Here is a 17,129-nt window from a genome sequence, read left to right on the forward strand (position 1 = left end):
CAGAAAGCAAACCAGGAGAGAGGTCACAGGTTGCAGACGCAGTGCTATTTTGATTTTAGATGAAGGACAATGCTCCTTCTGTTTAAATAATCCACTTTGGCAATGCTGAACCAACGGTAAGGCCAGCAGAAAGCCGCGTGTGAGGAAAGACGTGTCTAGACTTTACGGTTTATTTAATGATTTCACAACAGGAAGTTTGAGAGAGAGAGAGGAGAAAAAAATAAATAAATAAAAATAAACAGAACCCAGAAGACAAACACATTTTCACGACAGACAGCAGGAGCCGAGGTTCGTCCTCTCTCTCTCTGGACAGCCATAGGGGCTACTGGTCCCGTGCCGAAGGTAACCAGGTAAACAGATTCTGATACCAGTCAAAATAACCCAAGCACTTTAAGGATTAAACCAGCCCTCACAGGAGCCTGTAACCATTGTGTTCACCAGCTTGGTTTGTTCATCAGAATCAGTGGTGCTTTGTAGAGGTCTGTTCCTCTCTTATGCGGTGTCTCCGCTGATCAAGGCATGAGACGGGCAGCACGGATGAGATCAGTTCGTGTTAGACGGGAAAAATCGATGTTAACATCTATGCATGACGACTAATGAAGGGAGAGAAGCAAAGCAAATACGTCCTTGAGTTAGACTCACAGACAAAGACATACAGGACACAATTAAAGTGAACAAGTGATGAGTGGCAACAGTAACAGGCTGGTTGCTGAATTCTGAATCAAAGTAGCACCTGTTTAACACACACACACACACACACACCAAAGTTAGGGGAGAAGATGACACCATTGTCACCAGAGCAGTAAGACACGGCATGACATTTAAACACCCACAAAGACACGTAGCGCTACAGACCTGCTTTGAGATGGAAGTCACAGAGCAGATCTGAGGCTGTAAAAGGGGCGGTGCAAAACAGAATCACAGTGTCTTGGAGCGACGCCGAACACTGAACGGGTCAGTCCCATACTGTTCAATGGGAAGTATGTCCTACGTTTATGGGGTGCGGTTTGCATAAAGGCGGATGAGGAAAAAAAATAATGCTAAATGTATATAAATAAACATCAGTTTACACAACCTAAAACCCACCGATGGTTCAACCATTTGAAACCTGCTCTTACTCATAAATAGCCTTAAAAAAAGGTAGCCAACTCTTTAGAGACATCTTAGATATTTACAAAAGGTTTCTCAGAGAGAAATGGAGTTATTTCATTATTTATATATGGCGAAAAAGACAGTGTAGACACACACACACACACACACACACACACACACACACACACACACACACACAGAGAGAGACATTCAGACATTCATTGTCAGGGTTTTGGTATTTTCAGTGAAACATCACCCCATGGAGTCTGGTGAGTGGTGGGAAGGGCTGTCAACAAGAAGAGAAAGGTTCAGGCAACAGGAACGGTGAAGGTGAGAGTCCTGCACATACACTGGGCACCACCTCAATGGTCAGTTCATCCAATGCATCTGACAGCAGCCTCTTCCTTGTTTATATTATTTATTTATTTTCCTTAAATCCAGTCTTTGGGGTCCGCCAACTCTTTCCAACAGACGCTGGCCCATGACCTTCCACGCTTAGGTTCCTTATTCCTCATCGGCTGCCATGAGGAAGCCAAGGATGAAGTCGATGGCTTTCTGACGTTCGTGTGACATCTGCTTGCTTGACATAGTGGGTGGAGGCCGGATGAGAAGACTGCCAAAAAGAGAGGCTAGAATGGAGAAAAAAAAAAAAAAAGGAGTTTGAGAGGAGACGAACCAGATAACTACCGCACAATGGCTAGAAGTGACTTGAAAATTAGAAATACTTAACTAGTTAATAGAACAAAACCAATCAGAAACGGTCAGCAGTTGTGCAACTCACCAATGAGGCTGGCATTAAGGTTGTTGTCTTGGGAATGCTTGAGCAGCTCTCGGAGAAAGGCCATCAGGTAACGGAACACGTTGCGGTGTGCCCGGGGCAGCTGGGATATCAGCTGTACGTTATGAAGGAGGGAATATTTGACCAGGATCCAGCACTACCTGTACGACTAATGAACAATGTATGATGTGAGCGTACGACTGCGCTCGCGCTGCACACACCTGTTTGCAGAGGCGACTGTCGTGGGAATAGTCGAGACATCGCTGGTAGAGCTCGTAACACAGGACCGGCTCGGGCAGAGCTTCCAGAAAGATCAGCAGGGCTTCAGCCACTGAGTGATTGCAACCAGCTAACACACACGCAGTTAAAGGAAAATTTTTCTCCAGAATACCACCTTCCTGTCGCAGATATGGTTGAATTAAATCTTAATAATCTACTTCTAATCACTGCTATAGGTCAACCTCTCCTCCATCTTTTTTTGAGAGCCACATCAACGCTTTGTTTATATTGGCTGAGCGTTAATGCATTACAGCATGCAAATGTCAAAGTTCAACAACATTCAACTTTCAGCTGAACAATGCTCCACAGGCATTCTGGGGTGTGGCCCTGGTCGCACATGTGCTGGATAAGGATACGAATAGTGTCAGGAATGCTGGTGTCCAGGCAGTCTATGATACTCTGCAGTTCCTCCTGTTTTCCAGGGGTCTGGAACAGGTCCTCCTGAGGGAGAGAAAAGCAATCCATTAATTAAATTAAGGATAAAGGAGGGGAGAAGGTTTTAGACTGTGAGCTCAGACGCTGACCTGCTTGCAGGCTTTGGTGAAGAGATGATTCACCAGCAGCCACACCTCCTTAGGGATCTTCAAGGGCTTGTCTTCTGTACCAGCACTGTCCACCAGCAGGAAGTTTATTCTGGTTTTCTCCTGACACACAAACACACTTACTTCTGTATATTGTACAGTTATCCAAACATTAAAACATGACTGTGACTAAATATGGTCCATAAATTTTATAACCTGTAAGCAAAACTGAAAACTTCCCATCCTGAGTACTGAAGGAAGAACATTGACTGACTCGCCTCCCTCTCTGGGTTTTAGTGTCTAAGTGGCACATAGTTTCAGGGAGCAGTAACTCAGCGGCACCGCGAGCAACGTAACCTCAGGCAGAGGGGAACAATGAGAGACGCACCACACAAACACAAACCAGCACGAATACAAATGAGAACCACAAAACACTAGGCGCTATGCAGGATAAACATAGAAATCATTCTTTTACAATCAATATGGTAGCCAAATTGATTGCTGTTTTATACATTTTTGCAAAAATAAAGAGTAGGGGATCTAAAATAGATCCAGACATGTTTTACTGACCACTAATTTAATATAACAGCAGACATATGCATAAAATTCCAAGAACACTGTTCCCCGCCTCATCATGGTACTGCGTTCATGTTAACAAATCGCCTTAATGTGACCTTGCACACCAGAATAATAAAAACCTTAACACAGAGTGCAGTGCTAGGGGCGGCTCTGGCTGGTGGTCTACAGGACTTTACCTTCTCCATGAAGGTATCTTCTCCCTGAAGAGCAAGCAGCCGAGACAGTGATTGGATGAACAGGCAAGCAGGAGGAGTAGGAAAAGAGAAAATGAAAGCAGAAGAAATGATTAGAATGCCTCGCTGGTAAAATTCTGCAAGGTCTTGGTAAGGAACAAGAAAGAAATTGTGGCTACCAAAGGGTGAGAGAGCAGACGCTTAGATGAGGGCTAATGTGAACAAAAAGCATTCATTCAGTTGAATGCGCATCTTAACATTTTACATTTTTTTACAGCCACTAATGCAGTAAACGTAGCAGAAGTTAGGAATAAAGTCAGAGCACCAGGAAAACTGAAAAATGGAAAAACCTCAGCATGAACCATAGAGAATGATAAGCAGGCTGAAATGGAGGGTAAGAAGTCTTGCAATAAGCGGTTTCATAATTCTATTTGTGTCATGACTGCCAGAAATGCATAATTTTACACATAAAGAGACAAAAAAGATAAAGTTGTATTAATAATCATTACCATCAAAAAAAATGTCTGCCAAAAGAAAAACCATCAACTCATGAGCAATGGGTAGGTATACAGTGACTGACGTGGAATATTAGACTACAGATGTATGTTTGGTTTAAAAGCAGAAAGTCCTGTTTCGTTACATATTTACATAAGAATTGGGTAAAAAGTAATAGCTTCACATACATTGAGGTCCTGGTCAAACTCAACAATGCAATTTTTAACAGAGCCATCCTCACCAAGTCGATGAGTTTAGTGATGGGGATCTCCCTGATGGGCTTCTTCATGCGACACAGAGTCTCTAGTGAAGTGCCGAAGCAGCAGGGCAGGTAGTTTCCTGAGATGGTGATAAAGTAGTCCTTCCCCCGATCCAGGTGCAAAACCAGGATGTCCTCAATCTTGTCTTCGCCCGAGTTGAGAAGCGTCACAGAGTCTTTGCCGACATACACCTCAAGGCTGATCTCCAGAGTTTCATCTGTTCATGGGACAACAAAAAAATAAATAAAACAGTCACAAATAAGGGATACAAACAAATGTCTAAATTTGCATTCTTTGCTACCTCTACAGTTTGGATTGGATTGAAAAAAAACTCCTCCTGCCCAACTCATCTCAACAATAAGCTGGTGGAGAAAATAAGTATTTGACAGATCAGCATTTTTATCAGTAAAGGTTTCAGTTATCAGTTTCTAAGTGGGCTATTGACACAAATTTTCCAAAAGATGTAGCCATCAAGCCAAATATTTAATTCATACAAAGAAATCTGAACATTTAATTATACAAGCAGAGTCATAATTTTCCCCACCGTATACGGAACAGCGACGGCTGGACGTTTCTGAGTGATAACATGTAAAAGCAGTGTAATCCCAACAATTACACGTGAGCAATGAGACTCACTGGGCTCCAGGAAACCATCGCTGGGTTCGGCCTTCAGCCAGTTCTTGCAGTACTGGGAGTCGCTGAGTTTGGGGATGAATTTAAACTGGCAGGGCACCTGGCCGTCATTGGTGATGCAAAAACTCTGGCGCTGGAGCTGCCGGAACTTCACGTTTTCATAGGTGAACTGTGCAAGCAAGTGATGCAGGAAAAAAAAAAGATTCAACACTAAAAATTCTACTAACTTCCTTCTCTTTCATGCATATGGTAACAAACATGGATAAGACTAAATAAACCGACAGCATCGTGGAAATTGACTATGCAGTCCAATTAGGAAGTTGTTCTTAACAGCACAATGCAGACAGAAACACAGCATGACAAACAGGACAAGGTTAACAAGAGATAGGGCATAAAGACGTAGATGTAGGGCATTCACCTCAGTGCACGTCAGCAATAACGACGGCAAAAACTCGTTCTCCATCCTGTCCAACAAGCGAACTGTGTCCTCAAAAGCTCTCTTATATCTCTGCTCGTTCACCACTTTAACCTGCAGTAAACACACGGATGTGAATAAGTAATACATTTATTTATTTATTCATTTTACATTTTGCCATATATGATACAGGTTTGCTCACCCCGACGCTGAAGAGTGAGCTGACAGGCTTGTGGTCGCTGGTCTTCAGCTGCATGTGGCTGCGGTAATGCAACTGCTTCACGTTACTTCCCCTCCACAGCACCCGGTCACACCACGCTGGTACCCGGCACTTCCCACTGTTGGGCAGCAGCACACCGGAATTAGGTTGTGCGTTCAGGGGAAACAAGGACTTTTAAACTAAGAGATTTTTTGTTCACTCCTTGCTGCCTATTAATGACGACAAAAGAAGAATTACTGCCCAGAGACCAAACAGACGACAACAGCATTTACCCGACAAAAGTCTAAGCTTTACCTGGAGTCCCACTGGTCAGATTTGGTATCATATTTGTAGGTTGGGATGAACTTGATCTCTCCCTCCATAAAGTCTGTGAACGCTCTCTTTGTTTGTCTCTGGATATTAAGCTAAACAGGGAATTGAAAAGTAAAAAAAAATGTTAGCATCCTGCATACGATCCGAGGCAGAGATTATAAATGAAAAACCAGGTGGGTGATAAGGAAATATCAGTGTCAAGATTCTCCACGTCATATATATATAAAATGCCACATTATATAACCTTTATTAGGTGTATTAGAAAATTAAGATTAAAAATGACTTTGAGTTTAAAATAAAAAATTCAACCAGCATGTGCCCCATGCCTAACCTGGTCATACTCCTGTAGTTTCTTGAGGTCGTTGGAAGCAAGCAGTCTCTTCACTTCTAAGGCTTCTAGTGAAAACAGGCGGTAGTTCAGGTCACCCAGCCAGATCACCACACTAAAGAGAGGATGGGGACCACCGTCTTTAAAAGAGTCATTGCCAACAGGGGGAAACCAATTTTCACATTTCCATTCTGTTGCAGAAGACTCACTCGTGTTTGACGATGCTGAGGGGAGGATAATCCAGCAGGTGGAAGGTCATTCGAGCGCAGATGTCTTTATAGTCCTGGTTTCTCCGTTCAAAATCCTCCACGTGTGCTGCCAGGTGGGAGTTCACGAAACAGAAGCTTGTGTTGTGGAATATAAAGCGCACCGCCACACCACCTTTGTTTCCCTGCAAGTAGAACCGGACTTGTTCTGAGTACTTGATAATATTACAACTTTTTACTCAGAATCTTATCTTTCAGTTCTTGATCGGTCAACCATTTCACCATAAATCACCACAAATTATTGTACAGACCAAATACATTTACACAAAGCAGCTGTTGCTCAGTTATCTATTATCAACATAACTGATATTGATGACACCAGTGTTTCAACACAAAACTGCACTGGATTAAACATGTTCACAAATGATCACATTTGTCCAAATCTAAAATCATGTTGGCAACAACAATTACAAAACAAACAAAAAAAAATATTTAAAATATTAAAATGAAGACATTCAGAGAGCACATACCATAGCCCTTAGTTTATGTCTCACAATCATATGCACTTGTATGGTGACACTTGCCTGAGTAAAAATATACAGCTTCCTCTCTAGCTGATTCACACGTACCATTTTTCCCATGATGCCAGTTCCCACCGTCTCGGCAGCCACCTCTTTGATGTAGGGCATGTGCTCTCTTCTGACAAACACCACTAGCATCATACCAACGAGTCGAATGGTGCGGACCTAAGGAAATGGCAAGCCAATGAGGGGGAAAAAAAAAAACGTTTAGAATGGTTAATTTTTTTATTGTATAAAACACTGCTGGATGACATTTTATGAGAAATGGGCTTAAAGGCTTTAAACATGAAAAAGGAACCATCCTTGAAATAGGTATTGTAATTCTCTGGAAAAGGTACATATTCTTGTGTGTAATTTGTCTATAAATTAAGACAGGGAACTCTCAGACTGACTTGATAGTATTTGGCCTTGGGATGCATGGACCTTTCCACCGCATCCAGCCACTGCTGTTCTTTGGATGAGTCCAAATAAAAGAAGGCCTCAGTGCTGAGGTCCAGCTCCTGGAACCTGTCAACATAAAATGTGCATCCTATTCTGAATACTATTACAATGACAAGTATGTTTGAATTTTACTTACTGCCTGCACTGTTTTAGACATATTGCACACACACACATTCCTTCTCTATATACATGTGCGCGCGCGAGAGAGAGAGAGAGAGAGAGAGAGAGAGAGAGAGAGAGAGAGAGAGAGAGAGAGAGAGAGAGAGAGAGACTAACCCCAAAGCATAGACATCTGGAGGGTCAGGGTCACAGCAGAGCCAGGGCTCAAGGCTGCTGTCAGGTGACTGGCCGTTTACGTTCCATGTTCCAGTAAAGAACCTGAGGCAAAACAAATAAAGAGTCACATGAGCACCCAGAATTTGGGACAGGGAAAGAGAACAAGGCCGTGTCTTGGATATTTGGGTCATGAATTGAACTTTTATACTTTTCTCATTATGCCGTGCACAGAAGACCCCTTCCCAAAGACTAGAAAGTATGACTAACGGGTAAAAAAAAAAAAAAAAACGACAGTTCTGTAACATACAAATTCTACTATATGCAATGAACATAAAACTCTTACAAACCTAAAGTTTCTGATGTCAACATATTCACTCTCCTTCTTGGCCATGCGGTGTCTGATGTATCCCTCTCTCTGACCCTGGTTGCTAAGGGCCTTCCGCATGGTATCTGTTGTGGGACTCTCGCTCCATGAAGAGTTCCTGTCGACTGCATTTCTATACCTGCACCAGTACACAACAGCCACATGCTAAAAGGCACACCGGTGCCAAATAATAACAGCAGCAAAAGGATGAGGATTTGTGTATAGTGATGACAACTAGAAGTGTGATCTGCTCAGATAGTATAAATATGCACATATGCACTCACTCAGTCCTGACAGGTGTCATATTTTGTGTGGGTACCATCCTGGGTTGGTGGGGGGCAGAAGGTGGGTTGGGTGCCCTGCGCGGGGGAAGAGGGGGTGGAGGTTCTCTAGGTGCAACAACACAGTTCTGCTGGTTCTTCTTCTCTTCCACCTTCACAGAGTGGTTAAAATTCTCCTCAAAGCCGAACTCTGAAGCCAGGTATCGGGATTGGTCCACAGAGCCTAGAAAAGAGGGCCAGTACTGTCAAAAGAAACCTTAATTACAACCATAATGGTTTCTAATAGAGTTTATAGTAACACTGCAGTAGTGAACAATGTTGTGACATTTCATTCAAATTCTTAAGGACTGATGTTTGGGAATATTTGCAATTATTAGATTACAATTTCATGCAGGCAAAACACAAACTGAACACCAATTATTATTACACTCCTAAAAAGAAGTTTGAGAAAGGACTATGTTAAAAAGCTCAAGGGCGAGACAAAATGAAAGGATTTTCCTCAGGCCAGACCTGAACTGCTTTTGCTGCCTACTGAGTTGCTCTTGACGCCGGAAGGTATGGAGGATTTGGTCTGGTTGGTGGCTCTGGTGGGAGCTCTCGGTGGGGGCACAACAGCACCTTTAGGTGGCGGTGGCACCATGGCCTTCTGCGTCCTGGGCATGCTGTTAGACTCAGCTACAAAACACAGTAATAGTTGAAGCACGCTGACACAAATCACACTCAGATCAGTTGGAATTGCTCTATTCGTCCTGGGTTTACTGGTCACCATGTCACAAGTGTGCTACCTAACCACTGATGTTGCTCAGCAATGAAAGAGAGTACACTGTTTCTGTGTTTATTGCTGACATATTTAAAAAAAAAAAAAAAGTTCAGTTGCGATATAAAGCCCATCACACATATTGAACAGCATGCCATCTAAAATATCAACCAACAGCATTTAGTTGACAGTCTGTAACTCTGAAAGTCTCCCTGTGGTTCAATATTACAGCCATGTCGTATTCTAAGCCAATCAGACATCGTGAAGGGCGGGGCCTGCTGTTTGAAAGTACGCGTTTTGCAGTCAGACAGAGAGACGTGAGTAGCCTGGACAGATGGAGTAGATGTAGCCACGGATTCATATACATTTACAGCATTTATCAGATGCCCTTATCCAGGGCGACTTACAATCAGTAGTTACAGGGACAGTCCCCCCTGGAGCAACTTAGGGTTAAGTGTCTTGCTCATGGACACAATGGTAGTAAGTGTGATTTGAACCTGGGTCTTCTGGTTCATAGGCGAGTGTCTAACCCACTACCACCACTACCACCCTAGATCTTCTTGTTTTAATTTCAGCTCCATGAAGCACTTTAAGCACCAACACATTTACAGGAGGTTACCTTTCTTGTAGGGTTGTGCTTCAAATGAAGAACCTTATGTTAACCAGATTTTTAGTTAATCATTTACGATAATCTAAAAAGGGAATAAAAGTGAACCTGTAAAGCTTGTTAAATGTAATGCGGTCAAAAGTTTGATGCGCCTAAGGAAAAAAAAAAATTGGTGCACCAGTACAAGCAATGCAAAAAAAGTTGAGTGAGGAGAAGCAAAATGGGTTTTAAAAGAGTCAGGAACACTGCAGTCCACCAAGCTGGACTACGCCACCATTACAATTTTTTTTCTCCACACCCTGTTGCCATTTCACAACTATGCACAATGCAAACAAGGCAGCAGGATAAAGGTGAGGGGAAGAACCCGGAACAAAAGCTTTGCAAGCAGCCTGAGGCGTTGCAGTGACGTTCACCGGTTGCTTGCAGGTACTCGGAGGTGTTAACCCTTTCATGTAACTACTGCGATCAACTGGACCGGCATCTCAAATGACCAGTCATCAGAAACAACGTCTCCTACACCGCTCTGTGCAAGCATAGTTGTGTTTGAAAATAATGAGTACATTATTTGATATGTAAATTTGTAGCAGCCTACACAAAAACAGCACCTTATAAAGAGATAGAAAGGGGCATTTTCTGCTACATCAGTGAAGATCAGTGAAACAGCTCATTGGCTGGAGGTAAAAATTCTTCCAGAAGTCAGCATGATCCTGACATAACATGCCTTGCTTCAGAGTGCCAGATTCCACAGTGTTCTCAAAATGTTCTTAAATACCACAGGGGGGGCTGCTTTCCTACAAAGAGACCCTGACCCCCACAGAAGTGTTAGTCAAATTCCTCAAGCGCACGCCCCTCACAAAATTAGCGGGAAGTCGTAAGAGCTGCGGAGCCACGGCGGTAAATAAATGATTAGAGTAAATAAATCATTGGTGCAGCAGCGGGCCGTTCGCTCACCTTGCAGTTTGGCGTTCTTCACCTGGGCAAAGAAATTGTTACTGCGGTCGTCATCCTGCAGCTCCAGCAGCAATTCCGGGCCTTTTTCGCCACTCACTCGAATCCGCACAGAAGCTGAGGGTGTACACACACACACACACACACACTTTAGGAACCTCATTATCTTTTTACACCATAAGTATAAGTAATACCTGAAAGGCTGTTTTTTTTTTAAAAAAAAAAAAAAAGAAAACTACAATAACTAATCTATGGCAAGAATTTGCAAAATAACAAAGCAAAATGTTTAAAGCAGTGATTAAAACCCTAGATAGGCTAGATATGACTTTCAAACAAATTATTATGTCTCACATGTTAAGACCATAGTTACTGAACTCTTCGTACGATTAAAAAACTTCCTCTTATACAAGAATACACAGTCGGACACAATAGATCCCAACGAGAGAGTTATGTATCGTACAACATTGAATACAGGTGCCTTTCAGAGCTTTACTCACTGTTGAGGGGAATATCGATGAGAAGAGCCTCTTCTGCCTCTGAAATGACAGACAGAGGGAAAGTATGAGCTGCCGGCACGTGAGCTGGATAAGGGGGGAAAGAAACGGGCGTTCTCTTACCTCGTACTATGTGGAAATTAGTATTTATGGGTATGGACAGATCAGGCTGAGGACTTGACACTACTGCCTCAGGGTTCGCCAGAACAGACAACCTTGAATGAGCAAGGGGGGGAAAAAAATGTGTGTTACAGTGGTCCAAAAGGACCGTACGTGTCAACGCATACACAATCCAAATCACACAAACCAAAGTCATCAACTGTTGTTCTGCTATTTACAGATAAAAACTGGTAATACCACCAGCAAATGATAAAAAGTTGAAAAGAGATGAGGAAACAGAAACGAACAAAAAAGGAGAAATGCATTCTGTATAGATACCGACCAGTCAGAAGTTGCCACACAATATGCCACCTCAGCATTTTTTTTTTTTAACTAAACTACACAATTCTCACAAGGAAAAGATGTTACCTCATCAGAAAGTGCATTGCTCAACGCAGCGATTTCGTTAGTCCCACTAACGTACAACCTGTTCAAAGCAGTCGTGATATGCATAAATTATTCCACCGGTTGCATCTCCATCAGCAGGTGGAGATCAGGAACCACGTGTGATAGGAGTCCGAACTTCTGAAAGGTTCCTTCATTTATTCGCTGAAGGCTTGAATTTAAATGTCTAAGTACAGGCTAACTGTGTCCAAGCTGCTGACAGTAATATGGGGAAAAAAAGGCACCCGCGGCTACGGTATTTTTCAAAATGTTGGTTCTACAGTGGCAGTAATTTTGCATGAAGTTGAAACGGTGACACGTTAGGGACAGAGCTGCCGGCAACATGTCCTAGGCTCACGCCGTGCAGCCAACTTTCCCTCTCCTAACAGTCGAATGCGGAGACAATGACAACGAAGAGGAAATCCAGTTAGACGACATGCTCCACATTTGTGGAAATCTGTGTGGAATTCGCAAGGCGATTTGTCAGCGCTGCTCACTGATGGCTGTGTGTTAGACAATCCAAATAAATCCTGAACTGCAGTGAGTGTTTATATCTGACATCACTGCTCCGAAACCAGCTTCGTGAAGCATGTCTACGATCCCAACACCCAAGCTCACGTGTGCCGTACCACAGTCACGGTGAAGACAAGGCGCACACCATCACAGAGCATATCTAGTAAACGAGGGCCATGGCAGGGAAGAGCTGTAGAAAACATTAAAAAACTGCTGGAACTGAATGCACACGTAGAAAATTTACTTTATTATGGATGTATGTAAAACAGCTTTACTTTTATATTCAAACTGGATTCCAAAAAAGTTGATAAATCAAACATATCCAAAATATGTTGATTCAAACTTTCACGTTGTCAACAAATCCCCAAAAAGTTGGAACAAGTAGCAATGAGTCTGGAAAAAGTAAATTTGATTAAGTCAATGATTGGGTATAAAAAGAGCTTCTCAGAGTGGCAGTGTCTCTCAGAAGCCAAGATGGGTAGAGGATCACCAATTCCCACAATGTTGCGCAGTGGATCAATATCAGAAAGGTGTTACCCAGAGAAAAATTGCAAAGACTTTGCATCTATCATCATCAACAACTGTGCATAACATCATCCGAAGATTCAGAGAATCTGGAACAATCTCTGTGTGTAAGGGTCAAGGACGCAAAACCATACTGAATGCCCATAAATGAAACTGCACCACAACCAGGAACCAGCTTGCATGTCTGGAAAAGCACCATCAGTGCAGAAAAATATATTCAGTCCAGATCTTTCACCTATAGAGAACATTTGGCGCATCATAAAGAGGAAGGTGCAACAAAGAAGGCCCAAGACGATTGAACAGTTAAGAGGCCTGTATTAGACAATAATGGGAGAGCATTCCTATTTCTAAACCTGAGAAACTGGTCTCCTCGGTCCTCAGACGTCTGTTGAGTGTTGTAAGAAGGGGAGACGCCACACAGTGGTGAAAATGGCCTTGTCCCAACTTTTTGGGGATTTGAAATTCTGAAATCAACATATTTTTCCCTTAAAATGATATATTTTCTCAGTTTAAGCCTTTGTTCCGTGATTTATGTTCTATTCTGAATAAAATATTAGAAGTTGGCACCTGCACATCATTGCATTCAGGTTTTATTCACGATTTGTATAGAGTCCCAACTTTTTTGGAATCCGGTTTGTAAATTCAATTATTGTTTGCTTACCTTACATTTTCTACAAATACAAAAATTGTTTGATCTAACTGCATATAATTGTATGATGACAGAAATCAGTCTTTTAAAAAAAAAAAAAAAAAAAAGCTGTACAACAGCTGTACAAGACAATTTTACTGTGTGTGTCCCAAATCGAAATCGTTCGATATGGGAAAGTATATGATGATGTTTTTTTGCCATATCACCCAGCCCTAATACAGCGACGTATCATCATATTCAGATTAAATAGGTATACTTTAAATACACTCATCCACAACTTTTACCAGACTATTTATTTGCATAGTGAACTTATTATATGGTCTGCATATTTATTTTGCTGCTCTCTTTCTGCTTTGCCAATGTAAACCAAATGCTCATCCTTCACCAGCCCAAGCCACTCCGTCCCCACACAATGTCACACAAGGACATCCCGTGTGATCAGTCAGACGAGAGTGTGTGACCCAGGAACGTTCTCCCGGAGGGAACGGCTCGGCGTGTTGCGGACGATGGTGGGTGTTCTCATGTGAGAGTCATTATGCGATAACGGAATGCGACCCTAATGGGCAGCGTGGTGGTCTCTCTCTCTCTCTCACTCGCTCTCTCTCACACACAATCAAAATAATACAAAAAAATAAAGTTCTAAGCTTTTTTTTTTTTTTTTTTTACAAAGAAGCCACGCTGCTTCAGACCTCAGTTGTGTGGGCTCAGAGGCAGTCTGGTTGTTTTTATGATTATGTTTTTAATGACCTGGTTTGCCGTAACGCATACTGTCGCACTCTGAACACGAAAATTATAAATAAAGAGGAGCTTTCAAGAGGTTAATTACATGACGGCGTCATTACAAGTCATTAGTGTAAGACGGGGCATAAGACGGGGTTCTTCAACTCCGGACCCCCAGATCCAAATCCCGGCCTTGTTTTCAGCTCTCTCCGCAAAACCGGACGCTGGCGGGCCGTACGTTGAAGAACCCCGGTGTGTGAAGTAAGGCCGGTCAACTCACGTGAACGTCCCGCACGTCTCGACCAGGGACAGCAGCCGGGACTCCTTCAGCTGCCCCCGGAGCTCCACGGCTTTCACGGTCTGAACACACCAGTCAAAGACAACAGAAGGTTGGGAGGGGGGAGCAGCTGCCTAGAGGCCAGGAATTCCAGCAACCGGACAGGAATTCCGACATGAAGAAAGCAGACCACAAAAAAAGGGCGCACTCGGCATTCATTTACATTTACAGCATACGCCAGACGCCCCTTATCCAGAGCGACTTACAGTCAGTAGTTACAGGGACAGTGTCCCCCCTGGAGACACTCAGGATAAAGTGTCTTGCTCAGGGACACGATGGCAGTAAGTGGGATTTGAACCCGGGTCCACTACCACCAGCACCATTTACAGGCTCGTTATAACGATGCAGGTCAGGGCGAAGCGTCACGTCATCTAGTCACGACTAATCGAACACGGCGCCGAACATTCCTACTGAAACGCGAGGAAAGGAAAGGGGAAAGGATACCGCCAGGCATCGGCCGTCACAGAGTCCAAGGCCCGGCGTCGACTCCATCGTTTTTTATTAATATCCTCTTTACCGTCGACGTCCTCCTCTGCGGCCGGGGTCGCAGTATTTCTGTCGCTGCTGCTCGGCGCTCGTTTGAAGCTAGTCGCGACTGGGACTCTTTATCCGGAGGCGAATAGCGCGTCTGGGCATGGTCGTGCCGCTAGGAGAATTCGGAGAAGCCCGGGCTCCCGGCGGCCGGCCCGCTCCCGGACATGCCGGCCTCCTTCCGACTGGTTCGCTCAGCTCCTTTCGGCTCCGGTCAGACCGCGGTTCGCCCCCACAAACCAGCAGGGGAAGCGGCCAGCTGGTCTGAAACTCCGCCGCGTCGAGCCTCGTAGTTGTTCTGTTTTGCGCCTTTTGGCGTCGCCACACCCCCGATGCTAACGAGCTAGCCGCGCCCGACTGTCCCCGGCGGCTGGGCGGCCTGGCTGACGGCTCTGCCCGTGGAGCAGCCTGCCCTCACCAGGCAGCTCCCCGCGGCGGGCGGCGCTGCTGACCGTCCACGGTGCGCACAATTTGCGCAGGATGACGGGCGCCGTGCACTGAAATTCCGCCCTACCCGTTCAACCATCCTACTTGGTCACCTTCCGGCCACCAGACGCCACCTACTGGCCACCAGAAGAACATTCCCTTTCCTTTTTTTTTTGGCATTTTGTAGCATTATTCCAAAATGAATTAAATAAAAAAAATGCCTCAGAATTCTACACACAACACCCAATAATGTCAATGTTAAAAATGTTTACTTGAGGTTTTGGCAAATTTAATAAAAAAAAAAAAAAACTGAGAAAGCACACGTTCACCATCAAGCTCAACATTGAGCTCAGGTGCATCCTGTTTGCCCTGATCAACCTTGAGATGTTTCTGCATCAACTGTTTTGCATCTTCTGGGGCAGCGGTGGCCTAGCGGTTAAGAAAGCGGCCCCGTAATCAGAAGGTTGCCAGATCGAATCACGAATTCCGAAGTAAAGCACCGTCCCCACAGCTGTGATTGCACATGATTTGTAAAGGCACACATTGTCTATATAAGGTCCCACAGTTGACAGTTAGAGCACAAACCAAGCATGAAGTCAAAGGTTTTGTCAGTAGACAGGAAATCTCTGCTGCTTTGAAGGTCCCAATGAGCACAGTGGCCTTCATCATCCATAAGTGCAAGAAGGTCAAAACCACCAGGACTCTTCCTAGACTCTTCCACCAGAACTCCAGAGGTTCTCTGTGGGTAGAGAAGAACCTTCTAGAAGGACAACCAATCAAGCCTGTATGGTAGAGTGGCCAGATGGAAGCCACTTCTTAGTAAAAGGCATCTGGCAGCCCATATGGAGTTTGCCAAAGCCAATTGAAGAACCATTAAAAAACGAAATTCTATGGTTTTATCTGGGAATTCCAGGCATCATATTTGGAGGACACCAGGCACCGCACATCACCAGGCCAATATCATCCCTACAGTGAAGCATGGTGGTGGCAGCATCATGCTGTGGGGATGTTTTTCAGCTGCAGGAACTGGGAGACTAGTCAGGCTAGAAGGAACGATGACTGCAGCTACGTACAGAGACATTATGTATGGAAACCTGCTCCAGAGCGCTCTTGAACTCAGACTGGGGCTATGGTTCATCTTTCAGCAGGACAATGCCTAAGCACACATCTAAGATATCAAAGGAGAATCAGGACAACTCTGTGATTGTCTTTGACTGGCCCAGCCAGAGCCCAGACCTCAGTGTGATTGAGCATCTTTAGTGATATTTTAAAATGGCTGCACCGACGTTTCCCATCAAATCTGATGGAGCTGGAGAGGTTCTGCAAAGAGGAATGGGCAGAATCGTCCAAGGATACGTGTGTCAGGCTTGTGGAATCGTATTCAAAAAGACTTGACAGCTGTAACTGCTGCCGAAGGTGCATCAATAAAGTTTTGAGCAAACACTGTGAATACTTACGTACACGTGATTTCTCCATTTTTTTTATTTTTAATAAATTTGCCAAAACCTCACATTGTCATTATGGGGTGTTGTGTGAATTTAATCAATTATGGTATAAGGTTGTAACATACACTCTAAAAAACGCTGGGTTGTTTTTTCAACCCAAATGCTGGGTTGAGTCTGTTGTTGGGTTGATTTAACCCAATTTGGGTTGAAAATCGGTCTCGATCTGTAACCCAGCGGTGCTGGGTTGGGAACGCGGACCTTAAAGAGAGCACGCACGTCACGTCAACTACCTGGGACATCAGCGAGAGGAGCCGCCATTGTCTTTGCACCGTCTTTAGTTTCTGAGGGGCGAAAAAAAAAATTTCTGAAGGGCGAAAAAATAATTTTATGAGGGAAAGCC

General features: G+C 43.9%; 1 protein-coding gene across 2 annotated transcripts; it reads right to left on the minus strand.

Moving 5' to 3' along the window:
- Window positions 1-156: 156 nt before the first annotated feature.
- Window positions 157-15,408, minus strand: ocrl (OCRL inositol polyphosphate-5-phosphatase). Of its 2 annotated transcripts, XM_028960142.1 has the most exons (24): window positions 14,772-15,408; window positions 14,271-14,350; window positions 11,164-11,255; window positions 11,044-11,082; window positions 10,550-10,663; window positions 8,745-8,909; window positions 8,238-8,457; window positions 7,937-8,092; window positions 7,590-7,691; window positions 7,265-7,379; window positions 6,921-7,037; window positions 6,295-6,476; window positions 6,089-6,200; window positions 5,740-5,849; window positions 5,428-5,563; window positions 5,229-5,339; window positions 4,814-4,979; window positions 4,159-4,394; window positions 3,426-3,449; window positions 2,674-2,793; window positions 2,506-2,590; window positions 2,092-2,219; window positions 1,874-1,985; window positions 157-1,721 (listed from the first exon to the last, which is right to left on the minus strand). In XM_028960142.1, exons 1-24 carry the CDS (start codon window positions 14,817-14,819, stop codon window positions 1,597-1,599), a joined length of 2,895 nt encoding a protein of 964 aa, XP_028815975.1. In that variant the 5' UTR covers window positions 14,820-15,408; the 3' UTR covers window positions 157-1,596. The 2 variants fall into 2 exon arrangements, with proteins under 2 accessions (XP_028815975.1, XP_028815976.1); XM_028960143.1 differs by lacking the exon at window positions 3,426-3,449 and having other exon boundaries at window positions 14,772-15,407.
- Window positions 15,409-17,129: the final 1,721 nt, after the last annotated feature.

The sequence above is a fragment of the Denticeps clupeoides genome, chromosome 18, assembly GCF_900700375.1.
Source record: "Denticeps clupeoides chromosome 18, fDenClu1.1, whole genome shotgun sequence".
Taxonomy (NCBI): Eukaryota; Metazoa; Chordata; class Actinopteri; order Clupeiformes; family Denticipitidae; genus Denticeps; species Denticeps clupeoides.

Excerpts from the sequence above, each read along its gene's own strand:
- ocrl (XM_028960142.1), bottom strand. The coding sequence starts at position 14,819 with ATGGAGTCGACGCCGGGCCTTGGACTCTGTGACGGCCGATGCCTGGCG. Across the intron at positions 7,692-7,936 it reads GTTGACATCAGAAACTTTAG|GTTCTTTACTGGAACATGGA; the intron begins GTTTGTAAGAGT and ends GTTTTGCCTCAG. Across the intron at positions 2,220-2,505 it reads CAGCATTCCTGACACTATTC|CTGGTTGCAATCACTCAGTG; the intron begins GTATCCTTATCC and ends CGTGTGTGTTAG.